Genomic DNA, 19,446 nt, shown 5'->3' with positions numbered 1-19,446 from the left:
ATGGCAAAGAATTAAAAAACATCTCCTACACAGCATAATCTCTGTAAGCTTCCTCCAGCAAGCCTCCTGCATGAATGAAAAGCCTGTCTTAAAGGCATCTTTCCCTTGTTCAGCTTTGCAAGGAAGAAACATGTTAATAAAGAGGAAAAGATCAGAGACCATCACTGATTGGCAAGACGTGATCTAAAATGTCAATACCATTTCTGGCTGGCAATTAATAAAATGAAAACATGTGTAACATGGCCCTTCCCTAAGCACATCCAGCTGCACCCTTTTGAATGGCTTTTTCAGCTGAAAGAATCAATTCAGTCAAGTTGCAAAATTAACTGCTTGTTAATACTTCAATTTAGCTAAACTGAACAATTTGACCTAATCATCTTTTATTATTTTTTTCAGGAATGAGATTCAATAAATTACACCCAAGTGCCCCAAAACATTTAACTCAAAATAAATAGCAACAAACTTCCCCAACGAGATGTAGCCATGGATTCTCAAGTTTTCATATTTCAACTTTCAAAAAAATCCAGAAGTAGGAAAATAAGATCTCAAGTGGAATTTACCTCGACATCAAAGGAAGAAATCCTGAGAGGATGCCAAACAAACTTTTTTTTTTTTTAAATAACAAACTCAATAAATCATTGTTTTTGTACCAGTAATCTAATCAAGAAAAAAAACAAACAAAAGAAACCCAACAGAACTGGAAATACCAGGGACACGCTAGGAAAAACAAAATATGGATCTAAACTGAAGGGCTTCTCTCCACCCACAATTCTATGCAGCAGCGAAACGTATATTTTATATAATATAGGAAAGCAAGAGCAGGTATGAGCAAATTCTGCCGTGGGAAGGTAGCAAGATATACTTAATAATACCGATGACAGAATGGATGAGGATAAGGGAAAATTGCATTACTCACTGTCCAGCACTGGTTTACTAATTGACATTAGAGACATAGATTTGGTCAGTGGAGATGAAACAGCAGAAGAACAGAAATTAAATCCTTGCGGCTGTGATGTTTGATGCATCTGCAGAACAGAAAATAACCACACTCAGCAAATCTGTCAAGCACAACAGCAGCATCCCAACTACAGACTACAGTTCAGTGCTCGCGTTTACGGAAATTCTCACTTTGAAACAGCGAAAAATTGAAATGATCCTGGTATAAGGTAGCAGGTCAGAAATGCAAGGACCACAAAAAATGCAATCGGTGTCGCATAGGTGAAATGTAACATTTTGTTTTATCTTTTGAGTGTAAGACAAACAGAGAGGCTCTGGCTGCTTGATTTTCTGGCCACTGAAGTTACTGCTGTGATTCCAAATCCTCAGTATAGCTAGACTGTGGTTCCACATGGTAAAAAAATCTGATGCTTAACAGTGTGTTCTCCAAAAATGCCATTCCTCATAGAAAGAGAAGACATAAGAGTCCTGACATAACAGCTTTTACAGGCCAGATCTTGTAAGACTCGTTTACTGCCTTGATGTACGGCAGTGACTCTAGGAGGTTAACAGGCTGCCTGTCTAATGATTCTGGCATAAACCCAGAAAATACTATGGCTGAAACTTCAAACTCAGAAATCCAGGGTGTTTATAGTATTTAAGACTATAATTGCTTCTTTAATAAAAATAAGCAGAGACTCTCATAATATTGTGGCCCATCTGTCCTTAATAGCTATCATAGACTTCCTCTCTAGAAAGATCACTCTAAATTTTCTTAATATGCAAGTAACATTTTGTTTAAGCGTTGCTTATAATAATAAGCCTTTTGATTCTGGTTACACCTATGAAAGAAAAACAGTATCTTTGTTTTCCTCCTACGACATGAAAACAAACTGTAAACTTTAACAGATAAGTTAGTACTTGGTATTTGTGTGTATTTCGGGTCTGCAAAAGGCACCATAAGCATTAATTGTGGAAACCTTAACAACATCTACGATTGATAGTATCACTATATTGATGCTAAACAGTTAGTAACTCTTCCATGATTAGTCATGCAATCAGTGGAAGAAAACTGGGATATTTCTTATTCTTCACCCTAAGACTTCACACATCAACCACATCACCCCAAAGAACCAAGGAGCAAATTTAAGACAGGGGAAATTCCTCTGTGTTAAAGATGGAAGACTTCAATATCACATACCCAGGGTGGAAGCCTTCACAGTGAAACTGTATCTTGGGAAAATTACTTGAAAACATTGATGTAGCATCTTCTAGAAATCTAACAATAGTCGGACAGCTTTACCTGGTGATCGTAGTCTCTGATTTCCCCTTGCTCAAGTTCTTCGGAGAGCAAGACGAGGGACCCGCACTGATTGCTGGCAAGTGGACTCCGTCTGAGGTCTTTGGAGGTCAGAGAAGAAGCCTCCAAGTTTGTAGAAGGCTTCTTGTTCTCACCAGAGTCTCCAGCAAGGCCTTCAAGGCTGTAACTGAAGAGAAACCATGGAGGTTAGAACCTGACAAATTCTTAGGAACTGGTGTCTTTCAGCACGCAGCACCTTCAAGTGTAAAACACAAGGCGGTCACTACCTGAACTGTGCAAGGAAACACTGATGTTACTCCTCAGCATGTCACTTCTCAACAACCAAGTGCAGACAGCAGTGGAGGGATTTCTATTTTCTTCATAACTAATATAGCAGCATCTTTGTGCCTCTAATGAGACGCAGTAGTTGCTTGAGAACAACCATTCGAACTCTTGGTCAATGGGCTTTCCCACTTCCCCCCCCCCCTTCTTGAATGGTTCACAAGAAAATCTAGAAACACCTCTTTTGAAGATTTTGATAGTTCTACAAATTCTCTTTGCTAGCTTTTTTATTATCCCTGGGAATAAAGCCACCCAAATTAAACTACCTCATATAGCACAGTGGTGCCTGTCCTGGACTACCACCCCTTCCAGCAGCTGCAAAATCAGCTCTGGGCTGCACGTAACGTTCATCTCTGCTGACTGTTTAGCACTTGCCACTGCACAAAACTTCAGCAGTGATAATGTCCTTCTTTCTGCCAAAGCTGGTTTCTTTTTTTCCTCTTCTCTATTTTGGCTTTTTTTTTTTTAAATCACTATTTTATTCAATAAAAGTTGTCTTCATCAGCCAATCAGCCCTATTTTATCATTTGCCGATGAAGCTAGGTCTGTCCAGCGGAGCCAGACATAATCACTCAAAGCTAAACAAAATTCCAAACTTTTGCTTGCAGAATTAATAGTAATAAAAGCTCTGGCCAACCTCTGTAGAGGTTCTCACCTACACAAAACAATCCCTCTTTCACATGTGACTATTTTCATCTCATCTTTCTCGGCCTTGATATCTTCTTCTGACCTCCTGCTCCTCATACCCTACCATCGGCAGACCCACTGCAATGCCAGTTTGGGTTAATGTGCAAGTTTTACAGATTAACCTCCTGGTACACTAGCACAATTCCACATTTGATTTTATGCACACAATGTCCTGATATCTTGACGCAAAGGCCTACCCTGGATATATATCCCAGCTTGAGGCTAATTGTGACATCTAAGTGGCCAACAAGCCGACATATAAGCAAAAGAAAGGGAGAACACACAATAGATTGTACAGATTATTTAAACAACCAGAGGAGCTTTAAATTCAGCTAGACTTGCATAGTAGTGATTAATGTTCTGCATTCCTTTAGAGGCATTAAGTAGCTGACAAGTATGCATCTTCAAAGTAAAAATTGCAATAAACCTTAAATAAGAAGATTTAGTAAATTTTTTAAGACTTTTTAATGGTAGCTAATGAGAAAAAAAGACTGGTTCAGTTCATTTACAGTTAAATCTGCTTTAGGAAGATTTTGCCTCAACAATGTGTATCAATAGCAGGCATTATAAAGTTTATTTTAACACCTGCAAAGACAAATCAGTCCCATTTCTACTGATTCTTTAGGGCAGAAGATGATATGTTTTTTTGCATCCCAAGGTGATAATGATATTACAAAGTACAGAAAAAACTCCCGTGTAGTTTGTTGTGACAAACAGCTCAAAACTGCAAATCTTAGACCATAAAATAATAATCAGTGGGTGACGCTGTTCTGTAATTTGTTGGTCGGGGCATATAGACCTAGTGTAATTAAATCTGTAACAGGAAGGGCAGATTGACTTCTTTCTCAATGTCTAGCCTTCAGAAAAAGAGTTTATTGCTCTACCCACAACCGGCAACAACTGCCAGAGGAAAGTTAAGAAATCTGTGAGACTGGCTTCCAGGCAGTGTCAGGTGAAGATCTGACCTGTAAGCATCAATCCTGACTTCAGGACTTTCTACGGAAGATGCAAGCTTTAAATACCTGGGAAATTTTCATCTGTAGCTATTAGATTGGTTTTACACAGAAAGTTTTACATGATTAGCCTCTTTGGGAAAAAAGCCATAGATCTTTCAATTTACAAAGAGCAAGTCTGTATAAACTTAAATCCTTTACGAGATCCATCCAGAACAAAGCAGCACTGAATCAAATGAACTCTTGGTTTGATTCTTTGGCTGTCACAATCATCATTATGATCATTGCTGCGGAAAACACACGCCTTAAAATCATCACGGAATAGAGCAGCTCAAACCAACAGTGCAGCTTCTTTATCGCTCGGGGCCAATGACAAGCAGCCACCACCTTCACCTGCACCCCAGTTCGGAAGACCCGTTCCCAAGACTAGTTGCTGGAAAAGCAGACGAAGCAAACAAACATGTGCAGGCTTCAGCCAGAGCAGCAACGGAAAAGGCGATGCACGAAAAGCTGACGACAGGGCATTTGCAGTGCTCCTTTGCTGCTGCCGCACATTTATTTATACCATACCTTCTACAAGAAAAGTCAGGACCCATGGCAATGAACTGTACACCAGAGGGACACCAGCTCAAACTAGGAACATCAAAAAAGGCAAAGAAAGGAAAAGGGCTGTGATTATTGGATTGTTACGGAACAGGGGAATGTTAAAAGACTCTCACTCTTGCATATCTTACAAAAAACACCAACAAACTCATAAATAATGCAGTAGCTACTACGTATTTCTGGCTGCCAGCACACACCAGCATGCCCCAAGTGACTGAGGTTACCCCTGAACGGGTAGCAGGACAGCCTATGCTCCCCCCAAACTGATCCCACCGGCACGTATGTAAAGAACTCTCCTTGTGGGGAGAGAAGTTTTTGTGAAAAACAAGGCTGAAACACACCAAAGGCAATTCTGAATAAGTAATCACACACAGCCATTGTGTTAGTAATGATTAGTATTTTTCTGGTACCTCTCATCCCCAAATCAGGAAAAGAATCCCTTAGAGATATTTATTCATTTAAGTCCCTTCCATACCAGTATTAATAACCTCAGGCTACACTTGGGAAAAATAAGAAGGGAGTTACAGTCTTAAATGCTGCACAGCAAATCAGTGAAAGAAGCTGGAAGAAAAAAACAGGCTCGCTTTACTATTCACTTGGGATTAAATCAAGAGTCCTTCAAATAGTACTTTGACTAGAAAACCTTTCAGCTCCCATACCCCAATAGAGTCCCAAGTTGCATCAGGAATGATATAAGAAATGCAAATACAGAATGCAAATATTTTGGTTGTTATTTTAAATATTGCTTTTGTTATTTTTTCTCTGTCAGCTCGTGGCCCAACTGCGGGTTTTGCAGACACAGAGAAATCAATCTTCTTGTCAGTTATGACACATAAAGGATCCCTAAATCCTGGAAAAGCTGTCCAGGAAACATATGTTGTCTGGAGGGAATTTTTGCATCAGCAGAGATCTGCCAGAGCAGCACTGCACAAGCCCTGCTCCCAGCCCCTGGCCTGTGATCCACACGAGGAAAGGATATGGCCAGAGCACACTTTGCTCCAGGCCAGGAGCCTATGAAAAGGGCAGAACGAGTCTAAGGATCCCTGGGCCAGGATTTGTGAGTGCCGGAAGCCTCAGAGGGCACAGAAGAAGGTTTAAAGCCACTGACTGCATCGTTTATTGCCAAGTCCTCATGTAGTTTCCAGACACAGTACAACACTGGAAACATTCAGGGAGGATTTGACTGTTGGTGTTCCAAGGTGGAGTTCAGATAATTGCTACCTGTTTTATTAAGGATGTCAATTGGGATACACCTGGAGTACCTGTGCTTTGCATGCCAAAGCTCCAGGTGTGCTTCAGCAGTAGCTCTTAGCACAGTACCATAAGCATTCTTCATGAAGACACCTTCCCATAACATGCCAATAATTCCAAGTACTTCTTTATCACCATCCAACTAAACCATGGTGGCAGATGTAAAGATTACTGAGGGTTGGGGGACTAAATACTTCATAAAAGAATCAAGTCCTGGCCCCATAAACCCACCTCCATCACACATCACAGCCTGCACTCTCACGCTTGGGTGCAGCCCCCCAGCAGGTCAGTAAAACTTGCCCGGCAGAAGGTAGATGGAGGCTGAGAAAGTATCCCAAGGAAGGTATCATACATCCTTTCCCTCTCCCTGCTTCCCCCAGCCATCTACTTGTGGCCCCAAGATTACTGGGTTTGGTGGACCCTTGGAGTGATGCTGTTGACTCGTTTGCAGAAGTCAATAATTCTTGTGTGGTCACTTTTCAATTGAAGGAGAGAGGATTTTCCTCACTAAAGAAATGATGCAACATTTACACTAGACAGTGTACTTTAAAAGATGCCTCCATTTCTGACCATTGCCATGTTATAGTGACAATCCCAAATGCTAAAATTGCAGGGAAAGGAAGCAGAAGAGGGAAGGAGAGGAGCCCTGCATATATGTAGGAGGAAGCCTGGAAGTGGTGGAAGGACTCAGAACAGGAAAGAGACCTTTTGGCAAGGACTGTGGAAAGCAGTCTTACAGAATTACAGTCCTGCTAGGGAGCCACCCACAATCTGTTGGCAACACCATAAAAACCGAACAAGATCAATGCAGAGGATGCAAAACCCCTTTACAGAAGACGACTTGGGGAGGGGGGATGAGCTATTATATACATCAGACTTGTGGGAGAGCATAAACTGCTGGAATTGGTTTCAGACTGTTGCTCTGCAACTGGGGTTAGAGAGGATGATACCAAAACAGCTGGGAGGCCAGGGGAAAAAAAAAAGAAAAAAAAAGAGAATGCTTATGAAAGAATTGACACACATTTCCGATATGACTAGGTACTTTAGGTTGCCTATTTGGGACTTTTTCTTTATTCTGCGTGTAAGCTCAGTGTTTCAGGATATTATGACTCTTAAATAGTAAAACAACTCCTACAGAGGAGCCTTAACAGACAACTGGTAACAAGATGTTCATTTGCATGAGCTGAGAAGACGAGCGCTGCGCTGCTTCCTCCAGAGCACAGAGCGATGCAAATAAAGTGGATTCGTAGAAGTAAAAAAGCATGTTCTTTCTTGTGCCTATTTAAAAATTCTATTTTAAGAGCCCTCTCCTGAACTGTACAGCACCGCTCACATGGCCTCATTTATGCTGATGCACGGTAAGACAGGGTGATTTTTTTGGTAATAACGTCAGGGTAACATTTTTTCCCCTATGTGGAAATAACGGTCGTTTGTTTGCACCCACACGTAACCCTATCCATTGCAAGGGAAACACAACCCTGAGTTAACCTGCCACAGGAGGGGAGGTCGCAAGCTGAGGGAGATGAGAAGATGTCGAACATCTGAAGGGAGGGGTTAAAATTCTCTTTTGATAGCCTAAAATGTGTAAGCATGGACAGTCCACGTCTGCTGTGTCAAAAATTAAGTGTCCTATTTTATATGTTAATAGACAATGCAAAGGTTACGTGAGTGAAAATGCGTATCTGCATGATGGATGAGGAACTGAAAGTTTGCTATACAGAAGAAAAACGCACATGGAAGTAAAGAAAAAAAACACTCATTTTCTAATTTTTAGGAAGACTGTTATAAAACACAGCAAAAGAGCAAAATTAAAGCCATTTAATTCAACCAGCTGCAGATCTGCAGAGTATTCTACAACTCTGAGATCGTGTCTGATGCATCCCCTCCCCAGATGCCCCTCCTGCAAGTCTTGGCAGGAGCCTCTGATGTGCTTTAAATCTAAATTACACACATCCTCACAGGTAAACAATTATTTTTATACAACTCCAAATCTTACACGTGGCAAAGGCCAACAAAATGACATCTGAGATTTCTCCAAGTTATTTACGTATCGTCCTGGAGAAAACGGCTCGAGCAAGTGCCCCGTGGGTCAGAAGGACTGCCTTGGGTCAACCTGGAGAGGGAAAGCAGCCAAGCGGGATGCAGAGCTCTAACACCAACGCTTCGAGAGGTACTACAGGTTTACTGACATGACAGATGGAGTTAGTAGACATTCAAACGCAAAACAGTTAGTCACGTTAGTTGGCTTTGTACCTTCTCCTATGAATGGGAGGCTTCTTTATACCATCCCCCAGAACTCGCATTGAACTGAAAATGAATCATGGAGAGTGGTCAGCAGCTTGAATGGGAAAAAAAATGAACAAATGGCAGCTGAAGGAGTAATATCCCCAACACACGAACAACAGAGGGAATGGACACAGGGGGAAAACACAGAATTAAATACTAAAGGAAGTAATGAGTCTCTCTTTTCTCCTCTCTCTTTTACGACTAAATCTGTTTCGTGGTTGTTTGCTTTTTTTTTTGTACAGAAAAAAGGGTTTCACAGATATTGACCATACTGCAATTTAGCTGCTGCCAAAGCCAGGTCAGTTTAAAGTTTAGATGAGGACAAACTATTTGACAGAAACTGTTAGCAACTGTGATTAAGCTTCAATTTTGTGAAAAATCCTGGCGTCTCTTTCCTCGGAACCAAACGTTAAAAACACTGCATCATTGTTGAAAGACAGGCATTTCAAATCCACTGTGAATGTCAGGAATTAACTGAAGGATGAACATCCTTTTGAGGCAGCTTTGTTAGTTTTCTTTGTATTTTTAATAGCAAAATGTAGACATGAGGATTATCCGTGAAGCGCATTTGAGGAGAGAGGGGAAGCGGAGGGGAACTGAGCTTGTTTTAACATTTAATTTAAGACGATTACATTTTTTCTGATCTTCTCTGTGAAAAAACTTCTATGCTCATCCCTCTTACAAACAGAAAACATGTAACAAGACCAAATCCTACAAAAGACTGATTTTTTTTTTTTCCATAGGCTTTTTAGGTCCTGTATCACCAGCTCTATTTAAGCTTGACTTGGCTACCTCTGTCATCAGGGGAAAGACTGTTTTTGGCATGGGTGGGGGCTGGACCAGGCTGTGAGCCCTTTGCTGGGGCAGGAGGTACCTCTTCCAGCTCGGTTGACCATGCAGCCTGCCAGCTTGATCCTCTTTGCGGCTGCGCAGCCCCGTTCTAATCCTTGGCTTGGTTTTGGTGGCAATTACACTTTATTTGGTCCATTTTCTGCTCATTTAATGAGCAACCAGCTCACCTATGGAGCAAAGAAGTGCCACGGGTGCCCAGAGGAGGAGAGGGACACAGACAAGGGGTGGCAGGCGGTGGGAGCAGCACAGATCCTGCCCGTCAGCAGGACAAAACTCAGCTAAGGCTTGTGCTCCGTGTTACTTCACTTCAAAGGTTTGCAAAAGTCAAGTTACAATGAGGGCTTTTTCCCCTTTAAATGGAAAACTACCTACTGCATGTGAATTAAACGAATAAGCAAATACTCTGAATTTAACTGATTTGTATGAAAGTCACTTGTTTGGGCTTCACCTCCTCAGTATTTGTTGTTGCTCACTAAGCAACCAGACTCTCAACATCACAACAGCCACGTATGAAAAGAACAAAAAAAACAAAAAACACAAAACCAAAGAATCCAAATTCCTTTATAACAGAAAGATAAAACCAAACAGAAATCAAATCAGCAGCAGAGACCCACCCAGCTTTTCTAATTAACCTGTGTGACAGCTATCCTTATGCAGCAGAAGTTCTACCTAAGAACATGTGAAAATAATTACTGTTCCTTTAACTCAAATTTTCTTACATTTACAATGAATGTATTTTCCTATATCAGAAACAGCCTCCGAAGTCTGATGCAGGAGAATTTAACTCCATCTGTTAAGTGTTAGCCGTAATTGCCAGCTATGCAGTTTATTACCCTCAGAAATCCTTACATAACAAGTCCTACACTTAAAAATAAATCTCTCCAAATAAGTTTATGAGCTTATGGACTCATTCTGTCATAAACCTGCATGTATACCTTATGCTGACTCTTTTGTAGCTTTAAAAAGATAGGTATTACTTACTTTATTTAAATATTACCTGGGGACCAGGAATGAAGCCAAAAAAAGGTGCCAGTGGTAAACAATAACAATAATAATAAAAGTCTTCAACCCTGTGTTTCTTAGAGGGTCCTGAATGTTTTTCAACACTGAAGGGTCTATGATATTCCTTTAGTGATACCCACAGCTCCTAACATGTAAAGGACGCCTACATTTCAGATGGGTGGCTGCTGCCTCTGACTGGATTATCCAAATAGGTCAGTAACAATTTACCAGGAACTCGTTGGGAGCGGCCAGTTTAAATTTAACGGCATCACCAAATGCAACAGTTCCATTTATGTTAAAAGCAGCCCCGTGGCCATGAAGATGGCAGGAGGCCGCCTGAGAGCGGCACTGCACCTGGGCTTGTGGCATCTGGGGCTTGCAGCCTCTGTAAGCTGCAGGTCTACACCAGAGGGACAGGAGGATACGGTCCCCTGACCCTGCTGAAACAACTGAAAGCATTAAAATGCATTAAAACCACTGGCCAAACCTCCACTGGTTTCAGAACACGCAGGGTTTGACCCCAAGCATCCGGCAGCCCAGATGCTGAACGGTGCAGAGCATGGCAGGAAACCTTACACCAACTACTTTATTGGTGTGTATTTTCCTTTACTTCGTAATTTCCCCCACTGAGATGGGGGGCTGAGCACCTTTTCTTCACACAGTCATTTGGCACCAGCATCTACACACTTACATGGGTGTTACACCTCTCCCTCTTGTATCTTCTGAAAGAACTTTCCTTTTGAATCTTCCTGGGCACCACTGGGGACATCAGCAATGAGTTAGGTGGGACTTACTGTCCATGAGAGACTCAGGTGGAACCAGTTCCGTGAAAAAAGGACTACCCGTCTCACCACTGTGAGGAGCCTCTACACCTTTTTTTAAAACCCTAGTGCCTGTGCTTTCTCCTAATACAGTCAGAGCAATGGTCGTGCTTATTTTGTGGTGAGATTTAACATTCCAATAATTCCTTTAACAAAAAGACCCTCGTCTAGAAAGGAGTGGTGACATTTCAAATGGAAGACCTGTCCCAAGGTAATTCTATTTGCTCTGGAAAGCTCAAGCATACTGTAGGTATTAAGTACTTTAATCTTGAAAGTTAATTTAAAAAACAAACATACATACATTAGACGATTGTCTTCACCCCTTTGAATGCAAAAGAAATAATCAGAAGTGGCATCCTCAGTTTTCTGTTTTATCATGCTGAATCTAAAGCTTAGATAAATAGGCATGAGTGGGTGCAAAGTAAATCAAAGTAGCTCTTCACTCACCTCCTCTGATTTATTTCTGCTTCGTTGGTGGCGTTCTTCCCCGGCCCCCAACTGTGTCGACGGAAAGGTGACAGTGGCCGCATGGAGTTTCGTAAGACGGAGGAATGAGTGGGCACATCCGTGATACTGTCCAGTTCCTCTTCCTTCTCTCCTCCCTCCGTGGCCACCATGTTGGTGCAGCTGCCATCCAGGCTGTGCCTGTCCTTGGGCTGGACGAAGTTCACCGTTGGCGGGAAGGGAAGGGACGTGTCGCTGCCCAGGGATGAGTTCCTCTCCAGGGACATGGTGTCATCCGCAGAGGAACTGGAGCTGGTGACATCGCATGCAGACTGCTCCTCTTCCGGCTGCTGCAGATAAGAAAAATAAAAATACATGAAAGTAGAATCATAGACCGGCTTGGGTTGGAAGAGACCTTTAAAGATCATCTAGTCCAACCTCCTTGCCACTGGCAGAGACATTGCTCACTAGGATCGCGTTGCTCAAAGCCCCTTCCAACCTGGCCTTGAACGCTTCCAATGAAGTGAATACATTTAACATTTTAAATAAATGCAGACCTTTTATATTTCACACGAGCTGAGAGATTTCCTAGTTGACAGCACGAGGCAAATTAACCATCACAGAAGTGAGACTTTTTTGCCCTGGTTTCAAAAGAGGTGGAAATGCTCTACAGAACAATCTCTTCCACCCCACAAGTCCCTGGTTGCCAAAACCCTGGGCTCCCATCTTGGGTCTGCTGCCTGCCTTCCTCTCTCCAATTCCACATTTCATCCTGCGCAGCAAATCCCGCTCCTTTCACCAACTCTGGCTGAACTTGTTGTCGGTTAAGGTACCATAAAACTGCCAAAGGTGTACAGAGAGCGATTAACGGGGAACTGGGTCATCATGACTCTTGATGACAACCTCCATCCTCTCCTGTGGGACCTGGGGTGGGGTTTGTAGCTCTCTGCCACGAGAGCTCAAGGGCAACATACTGTTCCACTGCATCATGCAGCACAAAAGGGACAATTATTCAGTAGTAGAAAACAGGAGGAAAAAAAAGCTTAAATCCCTGTCCCCCACCACTTTCCATTAAGCAGAAAGTTAATGCCAGGGTTTGCAGCATTTTTCAAATCCAACTGTAATTGAAAAATAGTGTTCCATAGGATCAGCCGCCCCGTATTACAGGTCTCGAGTCACACTGCGATTTTTTGGTTTAGTTTGCTCCAAAAGCATTAAGTGGAAGCCAAACTGGTTGCCTTTGGCCAAAGGCCACGTGCTGACCATACAGCCCGAGAAGAGCCTGTGCGCATTCTGTGTTCCCCATGGCCAGCATAAAAAAGACACAAGCATCCCTCTGACATCACCTGAAATGGCGTTTGCCCCGAGAGACTGATGTGGAAAGTTTCAATTTATTCTCCTGCAGAGCCCTGCGCTGTATCATTTAAAATAATACTAGGCAGAATGATCTGTCAGATCATATGTAACAGACTATTCAGCAATGCTGCAGTGGTTAATTGTCTTCAAATAGCAGTCTCGGTGGGGCTCAGCAGAAGCCGAGCGCTCAAGGAGCTGCAGGCTGCCAGCTCCCATTTGGCAGAAGACAAGGGGCTACAAAATCCCGTTGTCAGAAGGGAGAGATGGGCATCAGAACCCAGGCAGGGCAGGATGAATGGGAGCGGTGCTGCCCCACGGCATCCTCACCTCCGACCCTACCACCCTGACTTCACTCAAGCCCAGCAAGCGTTAAATGCTTCAGACACCTTTCCTCTTCGGTGCTTTCTTTGATGGGCACACCTTATAAGCTAAAAGCTTCTTGTTAAACTGAATAAAGAGAAACTAAGATGTTCGAAAAGTATTCTAATTAAATATTTCACTATTTAGAGGGAAGCCCTGTTTCAGGTTTGGCTGCTTTTTATTCTTATTTTGGTTTAACAGGTACACAATAATGTTCCTAAGGTGGTTTAAATAAATGCTGTCACACTATTTTCCCTCTCCCATCCATCAAAGAAAAAAAGGGAAAAAAAATCCCCAGCATCCACAGTACAACACCAAAGTACAATATACCTTTCAAACACAAAATATTAGAAAGCACACTAAAAATATATCCCTCCAAAAGCATTCATTTTATGGTAAGGAATGTCAAATATTAATGGTGAATTTGTGTAAATACTTTACTAGTAAATATACTGTAAATGTAAAGTACTGGATTTGACACATACTTAAATAGGAAGTGTAGGTTAAAACAAGAGTGAACTGAAATGGATGCTCTATGAAGTTTTTGATGACATTTGCCATTATTCAAGATAGTCTGATGATATTTGCGTGAGTCACAGTGAGAGCTTACTGAATTGCTTAAATCCAGACAAATTAAGTAGTCATTACGTGGATAATAGTCCTTCAGTAGAGGAAACAGTCTGCCTGGTTTTTCTGAGACACAGGAAAATAGTGTTAGAAATTAGGGCAGCCCAGCAGGAGGAGAGAGAACTCCCCAGCCAGCTGTACGGTGGAAGGATGGGACAGTTTGGAAACATTACATTTGGATGCAAATCTAGCAACAGTAGTGCAGAACACCAAATTATATAGGGAGGAATTACAGTAAAAAGAGGAATTTTTATTTCCCAGAGGAGAATACTGCTCTACTTTAAAATGCAGAACAAAAACCGCTTCCCTAGCAGGGAAGATTTAGGGTTTCTATCCTAAAGTGCAGTTCAAAGAGAAATTTGAAAAATATGAAATATATTTGCTCCATTTTAACTTTTACCTTGAGCATCGGACTGACTACAGAACACAACAAACAATTCCCTTGAACTTGTGGCCCTGGCTTATTCCTCCAAAAATATTCTGTCTTCATTTAAATAATTTTTTTTTGGTTGTTTTTCTTTAAACAAAGAAAAACAGTTGATATGAAAGACCAGGACTCAGTCTGCAAAATGCCAAGTGTGGCTGACACATCCAAGACACACCTATATCCTAGCCACCTCTACGAAAAATTGGCTATCTGGCCAAGCGCCAGTAAATACGCGTTGCTCTTTAATCCTATTTGAGTAAGAAAATACCCTGTTTGCAGAACAGAAATGGTTCTCTCATGTGTTCTTTTCCTACGGGAAAAATGAAACATTAAAGAAATAATTCATTTTCTTCAAGTTCGGCTTGCTGCATTACACCTCAATTAATTCAACCCTTAACTGCGACCATAAAACTCCTGGCTGAAAGAGTCTTTACAGACGTGCGCTAATGGGCATTTTGTTTGCTCTAAGAAACAATATTTGGTGAGAAGCTAGTACAAAAAAATGAAATAAGGCATAAAAAGGGAGTTTTCTGACAAAGGCCGTATGTACTACTTCATGAATAGGGATAAGAGAAATCACTAGGATAGCGGGGGTATAAGATAACTTCTTCAATTAAATCCCTCCATCCGTAGGAGGTCTTGATAAGTGGAATTAAAATGTTCTTTCAATCATTTTTGTGATGACAACAAGCAAAGTGCTGTGACACAAACATTCCCTGTCCCCTAATCTTCCACGTGACAAAAAAACATTAAAGGTGGTACAGTATTTTTTAAAAGAATAGAAAAAAAATGAAACCCTGGCATCCTGAAGTTTATTTGGCACATCTTTACACTAAAGAAGTCAACAACTTTGGTTGGCTTGATATATAATCTAGAAGCGTCATTTTTTATTTGGATTTGTCTATGACTCCAGGCTGCCTAAAATTAACCTCAGTGGCCTCCTATTAATAATTTATCATCATTTTATGATTTGGAGTGGAGGAGTCTCCCCTTGGTGTAAGCCTCTCTTCAAACTTTTATTCCTTTAGGTTTGGTTTTTTGGGTTTTTTTTCCACAGTTGTTGGGATTTTTGTGTTTCGGTTTTTTTTCTCTTTATAAAGAGAAACAATAATTCTGAAGAAATAAATGCAAAATATTTATGTATTTGTCTATTTCCTTGAGCAAACGAAAGCAAAGGTAGAAATTAAACAGAATTCAAGGGGCTGAGCTGCAACCCCTTCCTTTGACAATGATCTGTGGGTTCCTGACCTCCCAAGGGCCCTTCGTCTGAATCACTTCCCAAGAGGCGCATTAAAAAACTTCCCAGTAACGTTGAATTTCGGTGGCAGGTTAAAAGTTAAGATGAGCAAAGCGTATGGGCTACGCCCTGGGATGCTGCCAGATGATTGTGAGAAATGACCTTATGCAGCATTAATCACTCCAGCAGGAGGGTGTTGCAAAGCCTGCCCAGATGGCTGGCTGAGACGGAGAAGGAAAAGCAGGATGACGAGGACATGGGAATGAAGCGCTGACGCAAAAAAAGAAAAAAAAAAAAAAAAAAAGAAACATTGTGCTGAAGTCTAAGACCTCACGTTGGAAGTGATTTCTGGATTTCAGTGACAGCCTCTGAAGACTGAAAAAACAAGTCAGGTTTCAGTGCTAAAGCTCTCTGAACCCGGCAGCTCACGTTAGGCAGCTCAGCACATGTCCTTCAGAGCAAAAAAAAAATCAACAAAACCCCAGCAGACGGCAAGGAGATGATGCACCGAGCCCCAGGGACAGTTTAAGGGGTTATCTGCAAATTTTGTGACCCCACACACTGCAGTTCTTCCCGGTCCTGGGATAGAATCAGGGCTTAAAATCTATGAATTTCAAGTGATGTCTACGGAAGCAGCCCAAAGCCCCTGGACAGACAATGGTTTGCTCTTCCTAAGTTTCTTATAATGCATTAAGCAGTTGAGTGATTTGTACAATCAAAACCAACTCTAATAGACCAAAGTTCAACTCTTGCTCTGTACAAAGGGGAAACAAGAACAGGACTAGTAGTAACAATAATCACCATAACACTGAATGGGTTTGAGATCCTCTTTTTGTTCATAAACACATTCTCTCTCTTCCCAATTTGATATTGGAAATTGTACTATTTAAAAGTCTTATAACTAACCAACTACAACCAAGACATGTATTTTATAATATTTTTCAGAAGAAAGATTACATCCAGCACTTATTTTTGTGGTTGTTAAAAAAAAATTATAACTTGCATTTCTACCGGCCAGGCTCAGTAGTCTTAAAAAAAGTAATACTGAATTACGGAACAAGCTCACAACACTAAACTAGTGTTTCTGGTCTTTCTAGAAATAACTTTAACTGTAGAAAAGGTACACAGCAAAATTCTGAGAAAGGAGACAAGGAATTGAGTTAGTCAGCAAAGCAGAGACAAAAAAAAAGTGACTAAGGTTGAGATTAGCTTTGAATAACTTCCTAAACTCAAATCAGGAACCTTTTGAACCCATTTGTAGACAAAGTCTGCAATCCACCACATAATGAGAACAATGCAAAGGCTGCCAAATTAAGAAATTCCCTTTCTACAAAGAAATAATTTCCTCCCTCTGCCCAGTCTCCACCGGCAATTGAAGATCTGCTTTCCCCATCACCTCCTCATTTCCCCTGCAGCATCCCTGCCACATTGCACTACCTATTCTTTTTAAGTTTTAACTTTTCTTTCTTGTATTTGGAGAAGGAAACTTTCCACATAAGAAAGGGAAAAAGCTAAAATTCTGTACAATATAAAATTTACTGTGTTCCCACAGCACTCTTCTCTCACGCATCCCCACACAAGCATTAAATCAGGCTCAAATGGCAGTCGGCTGTCGTAATTCGTGCCACTCTACCCGAGAAAATTGAAGACAGTCTTCTGCTCTGCCAAACAGCCTTATATTCTCACAATCCAGGGTCCCGCATCACTTTGAGAGTGAGATGGGAAAGGGTGAGGCTGGTGAGCTCTGTGCCCTACCACATGCATTAAGGATGACTTTACTGTTCATTTATAGCACATGAGATCACTTAAGCCTGGGCTGTGGTGTTTCCCGTCCCGCTGGAAAATATTCACCATCATCTGATTTGATTTAAGCAAACAGAATTTTCTTTCATTAAATGTATTTCTCTGAAAGCAAGTGTGAAACCTACTCTTAAAAGTTTGGTTTTTCAGAGCAGGAACCGTGCCTGCTGAAACAGGTAAGCTGGAGCTGAACCTGAGCGTCTGATCTCACGGAGCCGAGACCAACATGATGGCGGCTATAAAGAAGGTTCATGTCCTCTTTGACTCTGCATCACTCCATTCTTTCTGGGTGCTTTTTCATCATCTACTTAGGGCAGGAAGAACATAAATTACCAGCAGAATTATTCTTAAAAAGGAAAACCTGATCACCCTCTGAATAAATTCAGGCTGCTCTGATGCAGACAGCAAAAGACCGATGCTAAAGGGAGTCATCCTCTGTATCTCAGGTCTCACCCACTCCTCCTTCCACTTCTCAGCCGTGAGCAAAACAGAGGGCACAGGGATGACTAAGGTTAGTAATGATCGTGTTGTTGACTTTAAGCAAACCTGAAAACATTTTCCTTCTACTTGCACGCAAAAAGGCATAAGAGTTATGTCACCTAGGCAACAAAACTATTCACTGGAATTGGCCTTAAGTATTTAGAGTGAGTGTTTCCTTCCTACCCAGGGAGTCACACTGAATTTACAGAAAAACACTGGTTCCTCTGAGAACTACAGTATATGACTCTGAAGGTGTCAGTGCAGAGGTCATCGTTTTCTGGAGAAAAGCTCTTTTTTACATTAGTCAAAGATGCCTTTCCTACCATCTGTGCAATCCCTAATGACCTTGCAAGAAAATCCACCTTTTCAACTGTTCCTCTAGCACCCGATTTTCTTCTGGACAGTCAAGAGTGCTTTCAGCTTTTCAACAGAGGGGGCTGCACAGTTTTTGGAATTCTGCTGCAAGTAAATACATCCCTCATGTTGCTGCATCTGAAGAGAGGACCAGATCCTTCCCATCTATTCCGTTCCAGGATAATCGCTTCCAGGTTTCTAACTCACCAGTGAAAACAGGACGATCTGCATTTGCAGTACGGATTTATCCAATTGGGACTTAGAGCTTTTTTAACCATATCTCCACCAGGCTTTCCTACCTTTCCAAAGACAAGGTCTTCCATCCCATCACCAGGCAAGGGGAAGAGGTCAGACTCGCTTCCGGACTCTCTTTTAAGGACACCCTGTGATGAGGCACAGACGCTGTTCAGCCCATCCTCCAAGAAGTTCTCACATTCTACGGGAGCAAAGCAGAAAGAGTTACGGTCTGATGTTTTTCTGCAGCATCCATACAACCAACTCGCATACGTTCACCAAATTTGAGGAGTTAAAAACAACAGTAAACACAGCTTTATAAATTGCGTTCACCTCCCAAAACCGTGCCTGCAAATTTTCGAAGAATTTACTCAAGAGTTTAAAACTTCTTTTAATGCATTATCGAAATACATGGTGCAAAGAGACATTCTGCATTAACCAGCCATATATGCTTGTAGCCTGAGGTGCTGACAAATACAGTATCTATCAGGTACCCCACACTAAGCATAACAGGATGTTTCCCATCAATTGCAGCAACCGCAAAATTAGATTCATATTCAATAAATGTAGAAATAACACTTGACAATCATTCCTCCCTTTCTCAATTAAAGAATCAATTCCCTCTAAATGCCAGGGTGCTTTTATTGGGACGATGATTTCATTCCTTCTTCTATACTTCTCACTGAAAAAGCACTAGTATGACTTCCATGACAAGCTTTAGTTTTTTAAGACTCAAAAATTAAGTGTGCTTTAAAAATTCTCAGCTTTCATAACTGCTGACATTGAAATACAAGCGTATTGCATCTCTTTTTCCTAAAATGCTTCCAGCTGTTTGTATCGGGGTGATCAGCAGCAGAGACATAGACTACAGCCACCGAGAAAGCCCTTCCCTTCCAAAAACTTTAACAGACATGTATTTGCATAAGAAATGCCTGTATATCATTCCGTTTGTTCAGCCTTCAGGCAAAGGTTCTAATGACGATTTTGGCAATAACTGAACATTCTTTTCTCCCAGCTCAAAATATTTTCTGATTATTAGTTTGGTTTGTTGTTGGGTTTTTTTTTTTTTTTTAAAAAAAAAGGTGTTATTTTGC

The 19,446-nt window shown here is 41.4% G+C and overlaps 1 protein-coding gene across 1 annotated transcript in view; it reads right to left on the bottom strand.

Moving 5' to 3' along the window:
• Positions 1–19,446, bottom strand: part of AKAP13 (A-kinase anchoring protein 13) — a 72,733-nt gene that overhangs the window by 40,127 nt on the left and 13,160 nt on the right. Inside the window, exons 3-6 of the mRNA XM_074156013.1 lie at positions 18,418–18,554; positions 11,481–11,827; positions 2,240–2,423; positions 917–1,025 (exon numbers count right to left, since the gene is read on the bottom strand). Of these exons, the coding sequence (XP_074012114.1) occupies positions 917–1,025; positions 2,240–2,423; positions 11,481–11,827; positions 18,418–18,554 (777 nt within the window). The remainder of the gene's footprint in view (positions 1–916; positions 1,026–2,239; positions 2,424–11,480; positions 11,828–18,417; positions 18,555–19,446) is intronic.

This window comes from Numenius arquata, chromosome 11, assembly GCF_964106895.1.
Source record: "Numenius arquata chromosome 11, bNumArq3.hap1.1, whole genome shotgun sequence".
Lineage (NCBI taxonomy): Eukaryota > Metazoa > Chordata > Aves > Charadriiformes > Scolopacidae > Numenius > Numenius arquata.
The sequence above is the reverse complement of the archived record's forward strand: the minus strand, read 5'-3'. Positions and strand labels throughout refer to the sequence as shown.